Source organism: Lepidochelys kempii, chromosome 14 (genome assembly GCF_965140285.1).
Source record: "Lepidochelys kempii isolate rLepKem1 chromosome 14, rLepKem1.hap1, whole genome shotgun sequence".
NCBI lineage: Eukaryota > Metazoa > Chordata > Testudines > Cheloniidae > Lepidochelys > Lepidochelys kempii.
This window is the reverse complement of record NC_136393.1, coordinates 49,182,849-49,203,697: the sequence shown is the minus strand read 5'-3', so window position 1 is coordinate 49,203,697 and position 20,849 is coordinate 49,182,849. Positions and strand designations below refer to the sequence as shown.

At 66.3% G+C, this 20,849-nt stretch overlaps 2 protein-coding genes across 3 annotated transcripts; one reads left to right on the top strand and one right to left on the bottom strand.

The window, feature by feature from the left end:
- The first annotated feature begins 214 nt into the window (after nt 1–214).
- Nucleotides 215–8,412, top strand: LOC144929345 (TNF receptor-associated factor 1-like). The gene is made up of 8 exons (XM_078848658.1): nt 215–295; nt 2,476–2,692; nt 4,115–4,184; nt 4,790–4,861; nt 5,091–5,363; nt 5,956–6,133; nt 7,052–7,200; nt 7,283–8,412. The coding sequence occupies exons 2-8, from the start codon at nt 2,496–2,498 to the stop codon at nt 7,499–7,501; spliced, it is 1,158 nt and encodes a 385-aa protein (XP_078704784.1). The 5' UTR covers nt 215–295; nt 2,476–2,495; the 3' UTR covers nt 7,502–8,412.
- A 214-nt stretch (nt 8,413–8,626) lies between these two features.
- DDAH2 (DDAH family member 2, ADMA-independent) lies at nt 8,627–20,143 on the bottom strand. Of its 2 annotated transcripts, none has more exons than XM_078848659.1 (7): nt 19,912–20,143; nt 14,368–15,735; nt 11,872–11,971; nt 11,407–11,480; nt 11,128–11,247; nt 10,675–10,818; nt 8,627–9,852 (listed from the first exon to the last, which is right to left on the bottom strand). In XM_078848659.1, the coding sequence occupies exons 2-7, from the start codon at nt 14,665–14,667 to the stop codon at nt 9,736–9,738; spliced, it is 855 nt and encodes a 284-aa protein (XP_078704785.1). In that variant the 5' UTR covers nt 14,668–15,735; nt 19,912–20,143; the 3' UTR covers nt 8,627–9,735. The 2 variants fall into 2 exon arrangements, with proteins under 2 accessions (XP_078704785.1, XP_078704786.1); XM_078848660.1 differs by having other exon boundaries at nt 14,488–15,735.
- Nucleotides 20,144–20,849: the final 706 nt, after the last annotated feature.

Here is a 20,849-nt window from a genome sequence, read left to right as displayed (position 1 = left end):
AGGGAGACACACATTTACACACACACACCCCCGGCAGGGACACACACACACATTTACACACTCACACACGCCCCCCCCCCCAGCTCCTTTCCCCGCTGGGGGAGGGGGCATGTCCCGGGGGGGTCCCCGTGTCCAAGAGGCTCCTGGTGACGTCACTGGAGATTCCCTGCGGCGGGGGAGGGGGAGGAAATTTCCGCGGCGGGGCCGGCACGTCACGGGGGGCGGGGCCCGCGGGGGGGTCCCCGGCCGGCGCGGGGCGCAGCCAGCCAGACACACGGACGGGCTGGATCGGGCGGTGAGCGACCCCCGGCGCGGGGCACGGGCGGGCGGAGGGTGCAGGGGGTCGGGGGGCTTCTGTGGGGCGGGAGGGGGACGGATGGCGGGGGTCTGTGGGGCTGGCTGGGTGGGGGATGGGGATGGATGGGGGGCCTGTGGGGCTGGTCGGGGGGACAGATGGGGGTTCTATATGGGGCTGGTTGGGGGGAGGGGGACGGATGGGGGGGTCTGTGGAGTGGGGGTGAGGGTGGGGCGATGGGGGGTCTGTAGAGGGGTCTGTGGGACTGGTTGGGGGGATGGGAGACGGAAGGGAGGTCTGTAGGGAATCTGTGGGGCTGATTGGGGGGATGGGAGACGGATGGAGGGGTCTGTGGGGCTGGTTCGGGGATGGGGCGGATGGGGGGGTCTGTGGGGCGGGGGGTGAGGGTGGGGGGATCTGTGGGCTGGTTGGGGGAGGGGGGCGGGGGATCTGTGGGGCTGGTTGGGGGGATGGGAGACGGATGGGGGTCTGTGGGGCTGGTTGGGGGAGGGGGGACAGATGGGGGATCTGTGGGGCTGGTTGGGGGGATGGGGACAGATGGGGGGGTCTGTAGGGCTGGTGGGGGGGCGCAGGGGGGGTCTGTGGGGCCGGGCCCGGGGCAGGGCGGGGGATGGGGGGTCTGTAGGGGTATCTGTGGGGCTGGAGGGGGCGCAGGGGGCTCTGTGGGGCGGGGCTGGTGGGGATCTGTAGGGGGGTCTGTGGGGCTGGTGGGGTGTGTGGGACTGGTGGGGGGCGCAGGGGGCTCTGTGGGGCGGGGGGTCAGGGTGGGGGCTGGTGGGGTATGTGGGGCGGGGCGGGGCTGGTGGGGTGCGCGGGGCGGGGGATGGGAGGGTCTGTAGGGGGGTCTGTGGGGCAGGGGGTCAGGGTGGGGGCTGTAGGGGGCTCTGTGGGGCTGGGGGGGCGCAGGGGGGGCTTGTGGGGCCGGGCCCGGGGCGGGGGATGGGGGGGTCTGTAGGGGGATCAGTGGGGCTGGGGGGGGCGCAGAGGGGTCTGTGGGGCGGGTGATGGATGGGGGCTGTAGGGGGGTCTGTGGGGCTGGTGGGGGGCGCAGGGGGCTCGGTGGGGCGGGGGGGCTATAGGGGGCGCAGGGGGCTCTGTGGGGCGGCGGGGGCTATAGGGGGCTGTGGGGGGCGCAGAGGGCTCTGTGGGGCTGGCCGGGGGGTCTAGGGGATCTGTGGGGCTGGCTGGGGGGGTGCCGGACCCGGGGCGGGGGATGGGGGGCTCTGTGGGGCGGGGGGGCTATAGGGGGCTGTGGGGGGCGCAGAGGGCTCTGTGGGGTGGGGGGGCGGGGGGGCGCAGGGGGCTCTGTGGGGCGGGGGGTCAGGGCGGGGGATGGGGGGCTCTGTGGGGCTGGCCGGGGGGTCTAGGGGATCTGTGGGGCTGGCTGCGGGGGTGCCGGACCCGGGGCGGGGGATGGGGGGCTCTGTGGGGCGGGGGGGCTGTAGGGGGCTCTGTGGGGCTGTGGGGGGCTATAGGGGGCTGGTGGGGCTGGGGGGGCTATAGGGGGCTGGGGGGGCTGTAGGGGGCTCTGTGGGGCTGGGGGGCTATAGGGGGCTGGGGGGGCTGTAGGGGGCTCTGTGGGGCTGGGGGGGCTATAGGGGGCTGTGGGGGGCGCAGAGGGCTCTGTGGGGCTGGGGGGCTATAGGGGGCTGTGGGGGGCGCAGAGGGCTCTGTGGGGCTGGGGGGCTATAGGGGGCTGGGGGGGGCGCAGAGGGCTCTGTGGGGCGGGGGGTCTGTAGGGGGCTCTGTGGGGCTGGGGGGGGCGGGGGGGCTCGGCGGGGCGGGGGATCCCCGCGGGTCTCTCCGGGAACGGCCGCGGCCGCTGGGGAATCCCCCGGGGGACTCGGGCCTCGTGGGCCGAAGGAGCGGCCGGGAAAAGGCCCCGCCAATCAGAGCGCGGAGGCGGGTCTAAGTGAAATGGGAAACGCCGTCGTCTCTGAGCCAATCAGAGCCTGGGGAATGGGGACCGCCACCGCTCCCGGCCAGTCAGCTCCGGGAGTGGGATAAACCTCCGCCCCCGGCCAATCAGCGCGCAGGGAATGGGATAGACCACCGCCTCTCAGCCAATCGCTCTGAACGGGGGGCGGAGGGCGGGAGCCCCGGCTCTCAGCCAATCAGCGCCGGTTAACCCCTTCCCCTCCGGCTCTTTCTCCCCGCAGGCATCCCCTCCCCCGCTGAGATGAGTTTCCTAGTCGTCAGCCCCTGGGGCAGCACCAAGCCCATCCTGGCCCCCAGCCCCGCCCAGCAGGGGCAGCCGGAGGGGCCCCCCGAGGGGGCGCCTGGACCCTGCGAGGGGGGATCCCGCTGCGACGGGTGTCAGCTGCAGCTCGCGGAGCAGGGGCGCAGGATGGACTGCGGGCACCACCGCTGCAAAGAGTGCGAGCAGGGCGCCGGGGGGCAGGGGGCGCGGGGGGCAGGGACGGAGTGGGGGCGGCAGGGGGCGCCGGGGGCAGGGACGGAGTGGGGGCAGCAGGGGGCAGGGACGGAGTGGGGGCGGCAGGGGGCGCCGGGGGGCAGGGACGGAGTGGGGGCAGCAGGGGGCAGGGACGGAGTGGGGGCGGCAGGGGGCGGCAGGGGGCAGGGACGGAGTGGGGGCGGCAGGGGGAGCGGGGGGGCAGGGACGGAGTGGGGGCGGCAGGGGGCGCCGGGGGGCAGGGACGGAGTGGGGGCAGAAGGGGGCAGCGACGGAGTGGGGGCGGCAGGGGGCACCGGGGGGCAGGGACGGAGTGGGGGCAGCAGGGGGCAGGGACGGAGTGGGGGCGGCAGGGGGCGCCGGGGGGGCAGGGACGGAGTGGGGGCGGCAGGGGGCGCGGGGGGCAGGGACGGAGTGGGGGCAGCAGGGGGTGCCGGGGGGCAGGGACGGAGTGGGGGCGGCAGGGGGCGCGGGGGGCAGGGACGGAGTGGGGGCGGCAGGGGGTGCGGGGGCAGGAGGCACAAGAAGGCATGTGGCTGCAGGGGGAGCGGGGCAGGAGGCACCAGGGGGCACAGGGCTGCAGGGGGGCAGCAGGGGCAGCGGGGGGCTGGGGGGAGCGGGACAGGAGGCACCAGGGGGCATTGGGTTGCAGGGGGGCAGCGGAGGGAGCGGGGGGCTGTGGGGAGCAGGACAGGAGGCACCAGAGGGCACGGGGCTGCAGGGGGGCAGCAGGGGGAACGGGGCAGGAGACCACCAGGGGGCGCAGGGCTGCAGGGGGGCTGGGGGGAGCGGGGCAGGAGGCACCAGGGGGCACAGGGCTGCAGGGGGCGCGGGGGCAGGGACGGAGTGGGGGCAGCAGGGGGAGCGGGGCAGGAGACCACCGGGGGCGCAGGGCTGCAGGGGGGCAGCAGGGGGAGCAGGGAGCTGGGGGGAGCGGGGCAGGAGGCACCAGGGGGCACAGGGCTGCAGGGGGCGCGGGGGCAGGGACGGAGTGGGGGCAGCAGGGGGAGCGGGGCAGGAGACCACCAGGGGGCGCAGGGCTGCAGGGGGGCAGCAGGGGCAGCGGGGGGCTGGGGGGAGCGGGACAGGAGGCACCAGGGGGCGCGGGGCTGCAGGGGGGCAGCGGGGGGCTGTGGGGAGCGGGGCAGGAGGCACCAGGGGGCATGGGGCTGCAGGGGGGCTGGGGGGAGCGGGACAGGAGGCACCAGGGGGCATGGGGCTGCAGGGGGCAGCAGGGGGAGCGGGGGGCTGTGGGGAGCGGGGCAGGAGCCACCAGGGGGCACAGGGCTGCAGGGGGGCAGCAGGGGGTACTGCACTGCGGGGGGCAGCAGGGGGCGCTCTGCCCTGCTAATACCCTGGCACCTTTTCCCTCCTGGGCTTTGCAGGGCCGGGGAACGGGCCTGTCTCCAGTGTCTGGAGGACCAGGGAAAGCAGCTGCTCAACGACCTGGACCGGGTACGTGCATCTGGGGGGCGGGGGACGATTCCAAATTCAACCCCAGTTGCGCCGCGCCCCGCCTCCCCAGCCTGGCTCGGGGGGCGGGGAATGGGGCACAGGGCCTGTCCCCTCTAGGGGGCGCCGACTCCCACCCAGCCCCAGGGTGGGGACTGGCTGGCTCAGGGGGCGGGGAATGGGGCACGGGGTCTGTCCCCCTCCAGGGGGCGCCGGCTCCCACCCGGCCCCAGGGCGGGGACTGGCTGGCTCAGGGGGGCGGGGAATGGGCCAGCCCCAGGACAGGGGGTAGGGAATGGGGCAGGGGCCTGTTCCCTCTAGGGGGAGTAGGGGGCAGGGCGGAAGGCACCAGGGGGCATTGGGCTGCAGGGGGGCAGCAGGGGGTAGTGCGTTGCAGGGGGCGTTCTCCCCTGCCTTCTCCCATCCTGCCCCAGGGCGGGGACTGGCTGGCTCGGGGGGGCGGGGAATGGGGCACGGGGTCTGTCCCCCTCCAGGGGGCACTGGCTCCCATCCTGCCCCAGGGCGGGGACTGGCTGGCTCGGGGGGGCGGGGAATGGGGCAGGGGCCCTTCTAACCATTTGCGCCCCCCGGGGCTTGGCCTCCCCTAGGACACCCACTGCCCCCTGTCCCCGGAGGAGCTGGTTTCTTGGCCGTACGGTGCCCTGAGCTGCCACGTGCGGGTAAGTCCGCGGGCAGGCGGAAGGACACCTGGCGCTCGTGCTTGGGCAAGATCTAGTCCCCCCATCAAAGCACCAGGCGGATGCTGGGGACTAGTATTTCCAGGGGCGCTGTGGGGCAGGGAGCCGGCGGGAGGCTCAGCAGGGGGCGTTCTCCCTGGGCGGGCAGGGCTGGCCCCACAGCGGTACTGGGGGGCCCATGGGCTCAGCTCTCTCCTCTCGCTCCTAGCAGGTGCACCATGGGAAGGTGGAGGAGGCCGAGTCCCTGCCGGCCCCGTCCCACCAGCGCCTCCTGCTGGAGGCGGTGCAGGGGGTGGAGGCGGCCCGGGGGCGGCTGGACCAGCGGCTGAGCGAGGTGGAAGCCCAGCAGAAGACCTTGCAGAACATCGTGACGGTGCTGAGCCGGGAGATGGGCCGGCGCGACGGGGCCAGGGGCTCGGCCGACAGGGGCTCGGCCAGCGTCCTGGGGGAAGCCATGGCCCGCATCCTGTACCTGGAGGAAAAGGTCGGCGCTCGCCCCACAACTGAGGGGGAGCAGAACCCCCCTCGCCCGCTCACGGTTGACCTCTGACCTTTCCCATTTGGCCCCTGCTCCCAGAGTTGACCTATGACCCCGGCTTGGCCCAAGGATTTGACTTTTGAGTCGTGAGCCCTCAGCCTCCGGCCCCATGGTTTAGCCAAGAACTTTCACGGTTGGCCTCTGACCTCTCACGTTGGTCCCATGGCTGCCCTAAGAGCTTTCAGAGTTGACCTGTGACTTCATGGTGATCTGTGAGTTCTCACATTTCACCCCTCGCATTGGACCCATGGTTGGCCCACATGCTCTCACCTTTGACCTCTGACCCTTCCCATTCGATCCAGGGTCCAAAAGTCGACCAAAGACCTTTCAGAGTTGACCTACAACGCCCCCTATTGGCTTCCACCGGCTCCCCCATGGTTCAGCATGGGCCCATGAAGCCTGAACCTTGACCCATGACCTTAGCCTCGTTGTCCCATCTCCTCCCTTGTGGTCTATCGCGCCCTCCCATGAACGTCCCAGGCACCGACTTGACCCCATACCTCAACTCCCGCCAACTTCTCCGTCTCCTTCCCTCCAGGTGGCCCAGCAGGACTCGCTCCTGGCCATCAAGGACGTGATGATCAGTAGCCTGGGGGCCCAGGTCCAGGCCCTGGAGCAGACCTCCTATGATGGACACTTTCTCTGGAGGGTCCCTGACGTGGGGCGAAAGTTGCAGCAAGCCCTGTCCAGACAGATACCTGCAGTCTACTCCCCCCGTGAGTGCCATCGCCAGGGAGCAGAGGAAAATCCCCCAGCATTCACCACACCTTGGCCACAGCAATACCATGTGGCAGAGAGTTCCCCAGCCCAACACCAGGTGTGGGTCGGTGCAAGAGGCAGCAAATCCCCCATAATGCACCTCAACAGGGATGCATCACCCTGGAGGATATCCTGGCTGTGCTAATATCCAGCAGCAGGGAGTTCCGCAGTTTAACACTAGCCTACATCAAGGAAAACAGCGGAGGATGTTCAGAAATCCCCTGCAATGCTCTCCACGGAGGCAACATGCCTTCTGGGGATATTTTAGATACGTAAATATCCAGTAGCAGACAGTCCTGCAGGCAAAACACCAAGACCAGATGGCGATGTTGAGGTCTGTGACCCTATAATGCTCCTCACCAGACAGCAAAGCCCCACAACTGGACTGTCCTCAGCACAATGATATCCTGTTGTGGGGAGTTCCAGAGGTTAACAGCGGGCAGAGTATAGCCCCCAGAGTGCACCTCAACAGGCATTATCCCCCAGAACACTTTGGGCATGGTGAAATCTAGTGGCAGGTAGTTCTACAGATGAACGCTATTGAAAGTAATTAGCTCTACAGCAGACAACCAGGCAACAGTGGTGGGAAGTAATAAATCCCCCATGATGTGTCAGTCTGCCTGGAGTAGCCCTCAGCACAGCAGCGTCATGGGTCCTGGAGTCCCACAGGTTAACAGTGGCCCCAGGTCAGTGCGCTTAGTGGAACACGGGGGAGGGAAGCAGAAATTCCCCCACCACGCACTTCATCAGGCAATCATCTCCTGTGAAATAGCTTGGTATGGTAATATCATGGGGCAGGGAGTTCCACAAGCAAACGTGTTTGTAGGCGGGAGTGGCAGATATCCGTCATCTCTCTCTCTCTCTGCCTCCATCAGCCTTCTACACCAGCCGCTACGGCTACAAACTCTGCCTCAAGGTTTACCTCAATGGGGACGGCACCGGGGCCGGGACGCACATCTCCCTCTTCTTGGTGCTGATGAGGGGAGAATACGATTTCCGGCTCAAATGGCCTTTCCGTCACAAGGTGAGAGGGGCGCGGGGCCTGTCCCCTCTAGGGGCCCGGCTGGACCTCTAGTGACCGTTAACCCTTTCAATCTGCTCCCCAGGTCACCTTCACGCTCCTGGATCAAGCCGGCGAGCGGCACATCTCGAGCTCTTTCCAGACGGCGGATGGCTCCTCTTCCTTCCAGCGGCCCGTGAGCAAGTGCAACATAGCCAGCGGCCTCCCCGAATTCTTCCCCCTCTGCCGGCTCCACGCCCCGGAAGCCACCTACATCCAGGAGGACACCTTAGCCTTCGAGGCCCTGATCAACGCCAGCCTCTAGGGCGGGGCAGTTCGCCCTGTGGCCCCCGGGCCCGGGCCTTGCTCGGGCCTCAAGACATTGCCGGCAGCTTAAACTCCGGGGTTGGCATCTTCCAAGCTGTCCGCCCGCACCGCCTCTCCCCCCGCCACGCCTTCGCCCAAAAGGGCCCCGCAAACACCACGCTTCCCCTCCGATGGCTTCACCTCAGAAGCTGGCCACCAAAAATGGAGGTTGACCCCACATGGTAACCACTGCGGAGGAGGGTTTCAAGACCAGACGACCCTGACGTCTCTCCCGCGATGGCCCCCCATGACCGGGTTCTGCCTCTTCTGAAAGCTTAGTCCGGGACGGTGGCCACCAATGATGGAGGGTGAGCCCTCGGGGCAGCCATCGTGGAAGAGACGAAGGTGGAGGGAGACCCTTAAGCGTCATCCAAGATGGCTGACCGTGAAAGATGGAGGGGGGCTGTTGTGGCAGCCATCTTGGCAGCTGTTCTGACAGCAGAGGGAGATGGCGGATGAGCCGGTGGCCCCCACTTAAGGTCTCCCTCACACAGAGAGGGTCAGCTATGGGGTGATCCCCCCCCCACAGACCCCCATAAACACAAAGCCCCCCAACAGTATGGAGCTCACCTCCCGTGCCCACAATTCCCCCCACACCTCAGAGACCAGCTGCACAGCTGTCCCTGGGGAGCTTGTTCACCAGCTCTTATTTTTGTAGACCCTACAAAAAGTCACATTGAACGCGACTGCCGCAGCAACATGCCACGCAGCTCTGGGCTTTTCGGGCGTCCGATTGTCCCGCTGGGAGCGGGGACAGAATGACCAGAAATGGGGCGTTTTTGTATTCAATACGCCAAAACGGACTGGAATATTTAAGAAGGAAAATATTTTTAACTGAATTAAACTCTTATTTATTTGGGTGACACTAAATCTATTTATGGATCGCAGCGGCTGCTCTTGGAGGGGGTGACGTTTAGTGCATCCCCCTGCCCCCCAAACTGAAACTGGGTCCCGTGGAGAGAACTGAAATTGAAGTGAAAGGTTTCCCCTCTAGGGGATGCTGGCTGCGTGGGGGGGGGGACTGGGTGGCTCAGGGGCAGTGGGGTACGGGTCCCCCCCAATTGAGACACCACTCTGAGGGGGCTAAATTGGTTCAATTCTTTATTGTGTCATGGATCTCAGAGGCAGTGAGAAGCTCTGCCCTAGGGGGCGCTCCTACTCCACATCACAGGGGGCTCCTAGGAGCCCCCCTAACTACTCTAACACACACACAAGGCACCCCTGTCTTGGGGAGGGGCAGTCACCCGTACATAGCTAAAGGTCTGGGATCCCCACCGGCCCCACAGCAGACTTATCCAGCCTGGTATCCCAGCGCTCCCACCAAGGATCAGTCTCACAGACCCACAGTCACGCCAGCTAACGGGGGAAGGGGTTGTACTATAGGGGTGTGGCAGTGGGGAGCGAGTTGTGTTTCAGGGGGTAAGAGGGCTAACCCCCAAAAACACCAGCACCATAGATTAGTGGATGAATGGCTGGGGGGGAGGCAGCAGTGGGGCTGGAAGATCCTAACCACAGTGAAAGGTCTCCCCTAATTCAGGGATCTCAGGTACCCGAGGTCCTCCAGTGCCGTGGCTTCAATATAGGGGTCCCCATTGTGTGGTATAACATACTGGTGTCCCTCAAACCCCCTCCCCATGGTGGCATGATAAATCAGGGTCCCCCAAACCTTCCACTATCCCAGCAGGACATAGCTGGGTTCCCCCAAGCCCCATATGAGGGTGGGCTCTAACCCCTCCCTCCCCAGGCCACCCACTAAGTATAGATGGGTCCCACCCACTGTTTCCCCTCCCCGCAAAGGAACAAAGGGTTTCCCAACACTTTGGGGGGCCCCACCTAATGGGCCTTCCACCCTCTCCTGCTAATGGGGTACCCAGCCCCCCTGCTCTCCACTTCCCAAGAAGGCAGGACCCCATTATTTTCAGGGTCCACAACACATGTTGTGGGAGGTTCCAAATATTCCCCAGGCTGTGTCTGAGGCTAGGCTTTTGGGGGATCAGGGGAACCCCACTTTCCAGGCAGGTGAGGGGGCAATGCCGGGAAAGGGTGAATGCCACTTCCCAGATAGAGGACAGCGAGTTGAGGGGCACCCTGAGGTTGGGGGTGCAGGGCATGGGCTGGGTAAGATGTGGGGCATACAGGGAGGATGGGGGGGACAGGGAGCTCCCCCATGTAGCTGGTGGGGGGCTGGAGGCACTAGCGGTCGAGCTTCTTGTTGATGAGAAGGGAGCAGGAGCTGAGGGCCCCCCCCAGCTTGGCCACCTCGCTGCAGGCGGCGGGGATCAGGGTGAGGTCGGACAGCTTCTGGAAGGGCTGTGGGGAGAGACAAGGGTCAATTTGGGGGGTGCAAAGCATTGTGGGTAAGGAGAAGCCATTTCTATGCCCCGTCCTTTCCATCGACAGCCCCACCCACTCCTAGCCCCGCCCTCCTATCCTAAACCCCGCCTCCAGATCGCCAAGCCCTGCCCCCATTCACTCCACTTCACTGATCCCCTATGCCCCACCCCCAGTTGCACATGCCCCGCCCTCCTATCCCAAACTCCGCCCCCAGGTCTCCAGATCCCCCATGCCCTGCCTCAGCCACTCCTAGCCCCACCCCTAGATTCCCAAGCCACGCCCCCACCCACTCCGAACCTTGTCCCCAGGACCCAGTCACAAATTCCCCTGCCCACTCCTACCCCAAACCCCCATGCCCTGCCCCCACTCACTCCTAGCCCCGCCCCTAAAGCCACATGCCACTCCCCCACCCACCTCAAGTCTTGCCCCAGACCCATCTCCCCTCCCCCCATGAACCCCACCCAGTCCAACCCTGAGCCCCGCCCAAGAAAGCCCCTGTTCTCAAAGCCCCACCCCCTGTCCCGCCCCCTCCCAGCCTGCAGCTGCAAACTCCACCCCTGACCCCCCCCTCCACAAGCAACACCCCCTGGCACTCTGCCCCCACCCTCACTAGAGGCCTAAGCCCAACCCCAACCCCATCCAACCCCCACTGATCCTTAAGTCCTGCCCAGGGACCCCAAACCACCCCCATCCACCCCCAGCAGGGCCTTAAGGCGTGCCCATGAACCCTCCAGTCAACAAAGCCTTTAGCCCCGCCCCCAGCAGCCATACAGCTCCGCCCCCACCCCGCCCCCTCACCTGCAGGCTGTTGGGGAACTCCTCAGGGCTGCGGTGTAGCAGGGCGCTGCCCTTGGGCCCCAGCCGCACGTAGACGCAGTTCCCGGCGGGGTCGTCCGGCACCGTCAGTGTGTCGTAGTGGTGATCGGTCAGCTGCTCCATGGTCTGGGGGTGGGGCCAATGGGGGTGAGAGCAGGGCCTGGTGTCCCCCTCCTCCACACAGTCCTTAGATCAGTGCCCTGGGCCCACCCGGCCCGGTATCCTACTGCTGACACCACAGCTCAGCCCCCTGAGCCCACCCAGCTCAGTATCCCACCGCAGCCACCACAGCTCAACCCCTTGAGCCCACCCAGCCTGGTGTCCCACCTCTACTACCACAACTCAGCCTCCGGGGCCCACCCAGCCCAGTATCCCACCGCTCCCACCACACCTCAGCTCCCCTGGGCTCAGCCAGCTCAGGATAGGCCCTGTTACCCTCATGGCTTTCCTGGCAGCCTCACTGCTTCCGATGGCCACTGTGTCCGGCCCAGCCATGCTACAGAAACTCTTCAGATGGGAGGAGCCCGCCACGGGGACAGTAGAGACAGCAAAATCCTGGCACACGGGGAAGGGGGAGAAAAAAAACCATGCATGGATCCCAGCTCTGCCAGCGTCCCTCAGTCCCGCCCCGCAGCCCTGGGAAAAGGGAGAGTTGCGGGGTGGGAGCCAGGACTCCTGAGTTCTCTCCCTGACCCTGCCAAAATTCCAGCTCACCCGAAAAGTATCCGCCACCATCTCCGCCCCTCTGTGATTGGTCCATTTGGAGATGCCCACAAAGAACTCTCGACCTGTAAGGAGACAGGAACGGGCGGGACAAGACTCACTAACCCTCGAGATGCCATGGCCAAATTAGCTCCCATTGCTTTGGCGTCACTCAGATACTCCCAAGCTGGAGCTGGCCCCTTGGATGACCCATTTGCTACCCCACCAGCCCCACCTCCCCATGCACCATCAGTCCCCCTCCCCCCAAAACCGACCTCCCAGTGCAGTCAGGAATTGATCAATGCCCTTCGAATGAAGCGGGGGGCGGGGGCGGAGAGAAGGGAGTTAGGACTCCTGGGTTCTATCCCCTGCTCTGGGAATATTAGGCAGTTTGCTCCACATCGCCCCCTGCTGGTTCACACCCAGGGTACAAGCCATGGCTACTTGCCCTCCCGTTGCCAGGGGTCGGGCGCTCACCTGTGAAGAGCACGTCGCTGCCATCCAAGGTGGCCCCGTCATCCGTCACCTCCACCACCCGCATCTTCAGCTCCTCCAGGACCTTCTTAATGCTGATGATCTGGATCGAGCCCCCCACCCCCAACAACAGAGATTAACTCTTTCAGGGGATTCCCCTACACTTCCCCATCCCACTGGCCCATCCCTTAGCAACCCCATGAGACTAACTACCAGGCAGGCTTCAGGGCCTACACCCAAGGAGAGAGAGATTGTGAGGGTTCCAAAATGGCCACCAACACCCCCTTGCTGGCACCCCCAGTTGGAACCCTTGTCCTCCCCAACCAACCCTGCCAACATGTGCTCTTTGACCCCATCCAATGGCTCCCAATCCAGGCCTCTGGCACTGCTACTACGAGGCAGGCTTCAGCGGCCTACACCCAACATCAAGAAGAGATTGTGAGGGTCCAGAAATCGCTGCCAACACCCCCTCCCCGGTGACCCCTGTGGACATGCTCGCCCTACCCAACCAGCCCCAATGATGCAGGCCCTTTGACCCGGCCCCACGGCTCCCAACCTAGGCCTCAAACTTCACTACTTCTAGGCAGGCTTCAGCGGCCTACACCCAACACCAGGAAGAGATTGTGGGGCTTCAGAAACGAGTGCCAACGTCCCCTCTTCCACTTCCCCAGCCTACCCCGCCCGTGTGTGTCCTCATCCCGTGGCATTCAGCTCACAAGCTCCCGAGTTGCTACTACCCAGCAAGGTTCAGCAACACGGGCTGGCTCAGGAGGGTGGGAAAGGGGACATGGGTTTTTTCCCCCCCTTTAGGGGGCACCGGCCCCTATCCAGTCCCAGGGCAGGGACAGGCTGGCTCAGGGGGGTCAGGAATGGGGCACAGGGCCCTTAATCTCTAGGGGGCGCCGGTTCAGATCTGGCCCCAAAGCAGGGGACTGCTTGGCTCGGAGGGCAGGGAATGGGGCACGGGGCCTATCCCCTCTAGATGACTTCCAAGGGCCCCAGGGAAAATGAGCCCCAGCTGTCCCACGGACTAGGAGCCGCTCCAGCCAACGCCGGGATATTTCGCCAGCTCGCTGCCTCGTCCGCTGGGAGGAGCTAAAGGGAAACATTGGCCCTCGAGTCTTCGGCCGCCCGCCCAGGTGCCTTGCACGTTATTGCCACCGGGGGGCGCAACCGCATCACATTCCAGGGCACCCCTCAAACTCAGGGAAGCCGGGTTAGCAGAGATCGCGGGGCCGGCCCGATTCAAAGCGTCCCGTCCCATCTCCCCCCTCAGCTCGGAAGCGACTCACTCAGCCAGGGCCGGAGTGGGGGGCTGGCCAGCTGTGCCCCAGAGCTGGGGGGGGGGGTGGGAGGGAACCCAAGAGACGGGGCCTCAAAGCGTTGGGGGGAAACGTGCCGGGAAAGCCCTGGGTCTGGACCAAGGCATCAGCAGCTGCTTGGAGAAACCTCCCTGGGGCGTCTCCTAAAATAGCCAGAGCTGAGCCAAGGTTTATCCGGCCGGGAATTCAGGGAACAGAGCCCAGGGCTGGAGTAGCCAGGAGCCAGCCCCCCCCCCCCCCCCCGCACGGGCCGCCCCGCTCCCCACAGCGCCCCCTGCTGGGAGAGGCCAGGACTGGACTAGCCAGGAGCTCCCCCTGCCCCACCCCACACCCTGTGTTTCTGGTAAGGGGTCGTTAGTCTGCAGCCAACAAGGTCCACCCAGATCCCAGCATAAGAGCAGCTCATCAGGATCGACATGTAGGGGGCGCCGGCTCCCCCCTGCCCCAGGGCAGGGACTGGCTGGCTCAGGGGGGCGGGGAATGGGGCAGGGGCCTGTCCCCTCCAGGGGGCGCCAGCTCCCCCCTGCCCCAGGGCGGGGACTGGCTGGCTCAGGGGGGCGGGGAATGGGGCAGGGGCCTGTCCCCTCCAGGGGGCGCCGGCTCCCCCCTGCCCCAGGGCGGGGCTGGCTGGCTCAGGGGGGTCGGGGGGGGTGTGTGTGTTGGGGGTGGTTTCCCAAAGGCCTCCAGAGGCTATGGGAGGTTTTGCATCACCGATGAGGTCATGCTGGGATGAGCAGTTGCCACGGCAACTAGGGTCAGGCGACAAACTCTCCTGGGGGGGCGGGGAGGGGGCTTGGCCTAGGGCCACCCTGGAGGAAGCAGATGGTGAATTAGCCTCCGCCCCCCCCCCCCCCCGCTACAATAATTGATGGCTTAAGGAAGGGAGCACCAGCACCGCTAGACCCTGCTCCCCTCCCAGGGCCAGGTAAGGAACCCAGGAGTCCTGGCTCCCAGCCCCCTGCTCTAACCACTAGCCCCTCCACTCCTCTCCCAGGGCCAGGAAAGGAACCCAGGAGTCCTGGCTTCCAGCCCCCTGCTCTAACCACTAGACCCTCCACTCCCCTCCCAGGGCCAGGAAAGGAACCCAGGAGTCCTGGCTCCCAGCCCCCCTGCTCTAACCACTAGACCCTCCACTCCCCTCCCAGAGCCGGGGAAGGACCCCAGGCGCCCTGGTTACCTCTCCCCGCCGCGCCGGCTCCCAGGGCCGGGTGACGAGCGCCGTGTCGCCCTGGATCACGGCCGCGTCCTCCACCAGCACGGAGAGGGGCAGCCCTTCGTCCGCCGCCAGCTCAATCACCTGCAGCCCCAGCTTCTGCCGCAGGATCCCGGTGTAGACCCCGTACTGCCGGTGGGCCTTGGCCAGGTCCACCGGCTCTGCCGGGCCCGCCCCGTCCCCGGCGGGCCGGGCGCCCAGCGAGTCCGGGACGCTGCGGACGATGGCGTGGGTGTATCTGCCGAAGGAGGAGGGACCAGCCATGGCTGGGAGCCCTGCGGTCGGTATCGCCCCTGCCCCAATCGGGGCAATTTCCGCACCAGGCGCAGAGACCGCTCGCCCTCCGCAGAGGGTAAGAGAAACTCGGCTCAATCGCCTCCCGGCTCGGGTCCCCGGTCGGCTGGCGGATTTCCCCTCTCACCGGCCAACCAACGAGTCCCGATCAGCCACCAAAGTCAGTTTCCCTTGGAGCAGCGTTTCTGATCCATTTCAACGGATCCCCGGGCAAATCACCCAACTGGCCAAGCCTCCCCGGAGCACCCCTTCTCCCTGGCACTGGTCAGTTTCCCAGTCAATGACTCAGTTTCCTCTGATCAATTTCACACCCTGGGCACCAACTCCCCCCTCAGCTGATCAATTCCATTCATCTTCCGGTCAATATCGCCCGGGGGGCATCCCTCCGCCAAGGGGTTCTGCTTCCCAGCAAGCCCCAGTTATCTGATCGAGAGAGTCTCCAGCCCCAGATTTCCCTGAGCCGTGGCCACCGGCCAATCAATTTCCCCTGGGGGCTGCTTCTCCCAGCAGCTGGGCCATTACTCCGGGGCAGTGGGCCGATCGATCTCTCGTTAGCATTAACGACCCAAGCAAGCAATCGCCCTTCAATCAGCCTCGGCACCCAAGCCTCGGATCAGCGCCCGCACTCGGTGCCACGTTGATCCATTTCTTCCTAGAGCCAGTCACCCCGTTAACCTCCTTCCGGGCTCCACATGGGTCTGTCAGCTTCCCTTTGGAACCGATTCGCTTCCTCCAACACCAGATCGATGCAGTTTCTTCCTCGGTTAAATTCTGCCTTGTCCAACTGCCAATCTGCTGATCAAATCCCGAGCTGGGGGAGGGGAGGGGGGCTGGGAGTCAGGACACCTGGGTTCTATCAAGTCCTCTGCTCAAGCAACCTTCATCCCAGAGTCCCCGAATCCAGGGGAAATTCTTTGCCTCTCCTTCCTTAGATCTCGCTCGCTCCAGGCGGTATAAAAATAAAAATTCCCTCCCCCCTTCCAGGAATTTGGGGAGGGAAAAAAACCCCTATTTATTGCGTCCACACAAGCGAGACTTCTGAGAAGAAAGCGAGAGATGCACGCAGTTAGGGTCAGTTCTGTTTTCTCGGCTTCATCCATCCGCTCGAAAACCACCCGGGGGGTTGTCTCCCCGAAACCCGGCCCCTCCAAAGTCAGTCTGAATTCGGTCCCTTGAGAATGCAGGCTACACACATCTGTTTTCTTCAGTCACCTCGTGTTCCCTGCCTTGCACACGGGCCCCCAAATCTGTCCCAATGAATGTCACCCCAGAGATCCACCGAGTCCTGTCCCCCACTAAGGCCACCCCCAAATCTGCTGCTTTAACATTCACCCTGAGTTCTGTCCCCCAGATCTGTCCCCATTAAACTCAGATATACACTTCCTCCACCAAGTCATACCCCAAAGATCTGCTCTGAGTTCTGTCCCCCATGAATGGGACCCCCCCAAATGGTGCTCAAAATCACCCTAAAACTCTGTCTCCCCAAACTGTCCATGACAAAGAGCCATACAAATCAACCTGAATTCTGCGCAACCCAACAATCTGCCCTCAGAGTCAGTCCCATACTAACAGGGACCCCCAAAACTCATCCCCTTGGAAGCCACACAAACTATCTGCCCTGTGCCCCAAAATCTCTATGCTCTTCCTCCCACCCCGGTAACTCACACCCCAAATGCCCTGCGGGACTCTCGCCCCATGAGAGCTTTGAGCCCAGAGCAAGGATCTCAGTAGTATCCTGGGTTCTCTCCCCGGCCCTGGGACGGGAGTGGGGGTCTAGTGGTTAGAGCAGGGGGGTGATGGGAGCCAGAACTCCTGGGTTCTCTCCCCGGCCCTGGGACGGGAGTGGGGGTCTAGTGGTTAGAGCAGGGGGGTGATGGGAGCCAGAACTCCTGGGTTCTCTCCCCGGCCCTGGGACGGGAGTGGGGGTCTAGTGGTTAGAGCAGGAGGGTGATGGGAGCCAGAACTCCTGGGTTCTCTCCCCAGCTTGGGGAGGGAAGGCCTAGTGGTTAGAGCGGGGGGGGGCTGGGAGCCAGGACTCCTGGGTTCTATTCCAGGCCCTTCTGCAAATCACTCCAGTCCCTGAGTCTCTGTTTGTCCCCCCACCCTCGGTCTGTCTTATCTTCAGGACAGGGACTGGCTGTGACTTGTTTGTGCGGCCAACACACAATGGGGCCCGTGTCCAGCTGGAAAGAGAACTCAGGAGTCCGGAGGTGGGGGTGGGGAGGAAAAGGAAGGGGAAGGGAGCCTGGACTCCTGGGTTCTCTCCCTGGCTCTGGGAGGGGAGTGGGAGCTAGTGGTTGAGTGCGGGGGGGGGGGGAGGCTGGGAGCCAGGACTCCTGGGTTCTAATGCAAATTGTGGTCTCAGTGGGGGCAGGAATTGCCCCTCCTTGTGTGTCTGTGCAGCGCCCATGTGACGGGTGAGGGGAGCCCGGGGGGGGGGCACAGCATGATGCCCGATGTGGGAGGGCGGGTTTGGGTGGTGTCCGGCACAACAGGGACCTCAATGTCCCGGGGGGGGTGTCTGTGCAGCACCTGGCACAATGGGGGCCCCCCCCGTCTTGACTGGGGTGTCAGATGCTCCTGTGAGACCAGCCTTAATTAATAATCAGTAGTCAGGACACTAATTGTCTAGTGGCCCTGTGTATAGCCCGGGACTCAGAGGGGGCGGGACCCTGTCAATGGCCCCGTTCCCCCCTCGCCCCCCCTCGATCGCCCCGGCCGCCTCTCGGGTGCCCCCGGCCCGATCCCCCCCTCACCCCACTCGATCGCCCCCAGCCCGTTCCCCCCTCACCCCACTCGATCGCCTCCGTCGCCTCTCGGGTGCCCCCGGCCCGATCCCCCCCCGCCCCACTCGATCGCCCCCGCCGCCTCTCGGGTGCCCCCGGCCCGATCCCCCCCTCACCCCACTCGATCGCCCCCAGCCCATTCCCCCCTCACCCCACTCGATCACCCCCGCCGCCTCTCAGGTGCCCCCGGCCCGATCCCCCCCCGCCCCACTCGATCGCCCCCGCCGCCTCTCGGGTGCCCCCGGCCCGATCCCCCCCTCACCCCCACTCGATCGCCCCCAGCCCATTCCCCCCTCACCCCACTCGATCACACCCCGCCGCCTCTCAGGTGCCCCCGGCCCGATCCCCCCCCGCCCCACTCGATCGCCCCCGCCGCCTCTCGGGTGCCCCCGGCCCGATCCCCCCCTCACCCCACTCGATCGCCCCCGGCCCGTTCCCCCCTCACCCCACTCGATCGCCCCCGCCGCCTCTCGGGTGCCCCCGGCCCGTTCCCCCCCTGCCCCCCTCGATCGCCCCCGCCGCCTCTCGGGTGCCCCCAGGCCGATCCCCCCTCACCCCACTCGATCGCCCCCGCCGCCTCTCGGGTGCCCCCGGCCCGTTCCCCCCCCGCCTCCCTCGATCGCCCCCGCCACCTCTCGGGTGCCCCCAGGCCGATCCCCCCTCGCCCCCACCCAGGGTCTGGGGAGCCAGGCAGGGGCCGCGCCCAGATTCGCTCAGGCCGAAAATATGCAACAGCTGGTTCCTGTTACCTGTTACACCCCGAGAGACACAACCCCTCACACACACACACAGAAACAAACAACCGGAGACAATCTTAGACAGAGACACCCCCCCCAGACACACACACCCCCGAGACAATCTTAGACACACACACACCCCCGAGACACCCCCCCCCCCAGAGACGCACCACTTGAGACAGCCGAACCCACAGCCCGACTGCACCCCCAGAGAGACACACGCACCCTGCCAGCCACACACACCCCCCGGCAACTCACAAGGCCTCCACGCCCACAACCCAGGGAAGAGAGAGACGGGTACACACCACACCCAGAAGCCCACACCCCGGGGCCACCACGGCTCCCCCCCCAACCCCAATCTGCTTTCACCCAGCCGCAACCTGAGACAACAAAACCTTCCAGGCCCCCCCCGCCCCCAAGTCAGACCGAGGGACACCCCCGACCCAGGGCAGATGACCCCCCCCCAGCAGAGAAAACAGGCTTGGAACAGCCCAGGGAGCGAAAGAATAACACACACACACCCCCCGGCAGATTTTCACACCAGGGAAATTCGGGGGGGGGTTCCCCCCTTTTCTCCCCAGACTGTCCCAGCCCAGCTCCGAGGCCTTGGGATCCCTCCTCCGGGCAGCTGCTCCAGGTCCCCCCCCCCCCCCCACCAAAGCAGCCACCAGGTTGGGTTTTTTGGGCGGATTTGTCCCCTAGGACCATAAATAATCAATCTGGCTCCTTCCACTGGGGGCGGGGGGGGGGCGCTTCTCCTTCCTCAACTTCCCTGCTCCGACCCGCCACGCCCAGGGAGAGAACCCAGGAGTCCGGGGCCGCCCTGCTCCCACCCAGCACAGCCCAGCCCAGCCCCCACCCAGAGCCAGAGAGAGAACCCAGGAGTCCGGGCTCCCAGCCCCCACCCAGAGCCGGGGAGAGAACCCCGGAGTCCGAGCTCCCAGCCCCCCTGCTCTAAGCACTAGACCCTCTGTGCCCCACCCAGTACCCTCCCTCGGTCTCCAAACAACCCAGCTACCGCCTCTGGATCACCCCCAAATACTGCAACACCCCCACAGCCGTTCCCAGCTCCGCCAGCTGCCTGAGGGTCACCCCACAATCTCAGCCCCCCCAGTATCCCCGCTCATCTCAGCCCTCCCTAAACAGCACCCCATAACGGCTGTTCCCCGGTAGGGAGCCCCAGCTTTCACAACACCCCAAAATCTTCAGCACCCCCCACACCCAGCCACCCCACAACCCCCTGAAAGGTCTCCCCCAAACCGCAGACGATGCCCCAGCCCCCCTTCGTTGGGCCAGAGCACCCCAGTAACTCTGCCCCCCGAATCCACCCCCTAACCCCGCCCCTCTGTCCGCCAACCCACCCTCCCTCAGCGCCCCTGAAACCACCCCAGCCCGCCCCATAGATCGGCCGCCTCTCAACTCCCCCCGCCCCGCCAGGTCCTCCCTACAGCCCCCCCGCCTCCTCCACCACACAGACACCCCCCCATACCGACCCCCAGGGCTCCACCCTTAACCCAGACCCCCCCGGGCCCCGCCCAGCGCCCTTCTCCTCCCCCCCCCGGCACCTCCCAAAGACTCAATCCTCTCCCCCCAAATCACCCAACCCCGCTCCAAGGTCCCCTCCGCCCGTCGCTCCAGCCCCCTCTCCAAACCTCCCCCCAAAAATCCAGCCCCCCCCCATGCGCTCTTACTTCCCTGCGCCCCGCCCAGCGGAATCCGGGGGGCCGCTGGGTTGGGGGGTCTCTCTCCCCGGGGGGCGCCCCAAAAGGCCCCGGAGCTGCCGCGCCACGGGCTAGGGGCGGTTTCCTGCCAGCGACCCCCCGAGATCCGGCTGCGCCAAGCGGGGGGGTCGGGGGACCCCGGGACACGTCGGCCTGGCCAGCCACCGAGCCCAGAAGCGGCCCGCCCCGCCAGCCCCAGCCCCAGCGCATTGTCTGCCCGGGAGGCGGGGGCTAGGCAGGCCCCGCCCCCGGCCCCGCCCCCTCGCTCACAGGCCCCGCCCACTCGGTCCCCAGGGCCTTAAAAAGGGCATAACTGGCCCCGGGCTGGGATTGACGGGACCGGGGGCTTTCCTGGGGACCCCGGAGCCGGCCTGGGGGGCAGACCCACGGGCAGCAGCCGGCCAGGGGAGCTCTGGGGCCGGGAGTCGCGGGGCCGAGGACGCGGGCAAGCCGGTGTCGGGCCCCATCCTGCCCCTCCTGGGGCCGCCGGGCGCCATGGGGCTGGGGGGGCTGCTCCTGGCCCTGCCCCCTCCCCCTCCTCCTGCCCCCGGCGCTGGGGCTGCTGGGCCTGGGGCTGCTGCTGGCCGGGGGGGCCCGGGCCTGGCCCGGCCCGGCTGCTCCTGCCCCGGCACCGCCCCCGGCTGGGGCTGGGCCTGGCGCTGGGGGGGCGCTGGGCAGCAAGGGCAGGGGCTGCAGGTTGGGAGTGAGGGGGCACCCTGCCAGCCCAGCCCTGGGCTCCCCCCAGCTCTGCCGGTGCCCCTCACTCCCGACCTGCAGCCCCCCACTAGCCCGGCCCTGGGCTCCCCCCAGCTCTGCCGGTGCCCCTCACTCCCGACCCGTAGCCCCCCACCAGCCCAGCCTGGGCTCCCCCAGCTCTGCCGGTGCCCCTCACTCCCGACCCAGAGCCC

Excerpts from the sequence above, each read along its gene's own strand:
- LOC144929345 (XM_078848658.1), top strand. The coding sequence starts at position 2,496 with ATGAGTTTCCTAGTCGTCAGCCCCTGGGGCAGCACCAAGCCCATCCTG. Across the intron at positions 4,862-5,090 it reads CCCTGAGCTGCCACGTGCGG|GTGCACCATGGGAAGGTGGA; the intron begins GTAAGTCCGCGG and ends CGCTCCTAGCAG. Across the intron at positions 7,201-7,282 it reads AATGGCCTTTCCGTCACAAG|GTCACCTTCACGCTCCTGGA; the intron begins GTGAGAGGGGCG and ends TCTGCTCCCCAG.
- DDAH2 (XM_078848659.1), bottom strand. The coding sequence starts at position 14,667 with ATGGCTGGTCCCTCCTCCTTCGGCAGATACACCCACGCCATCGTCCGC. Across the intron at positions 11,481-11,871 it reads CAGCGACGTGCTCTTCACAG|GTCGAGAGTTCTTTGTGGGC; the intron begins GTGAGCGCCCGA and ends GTCTCCTTACAG. Across the intron at positions 10,819-11,127 it reads CTGCCAGGAAAGCCATGAGG|ACCATGGAGCAGCTGACCGA; the intron begins GTAACAGGGCCT and ends CCCCACCCCCAG.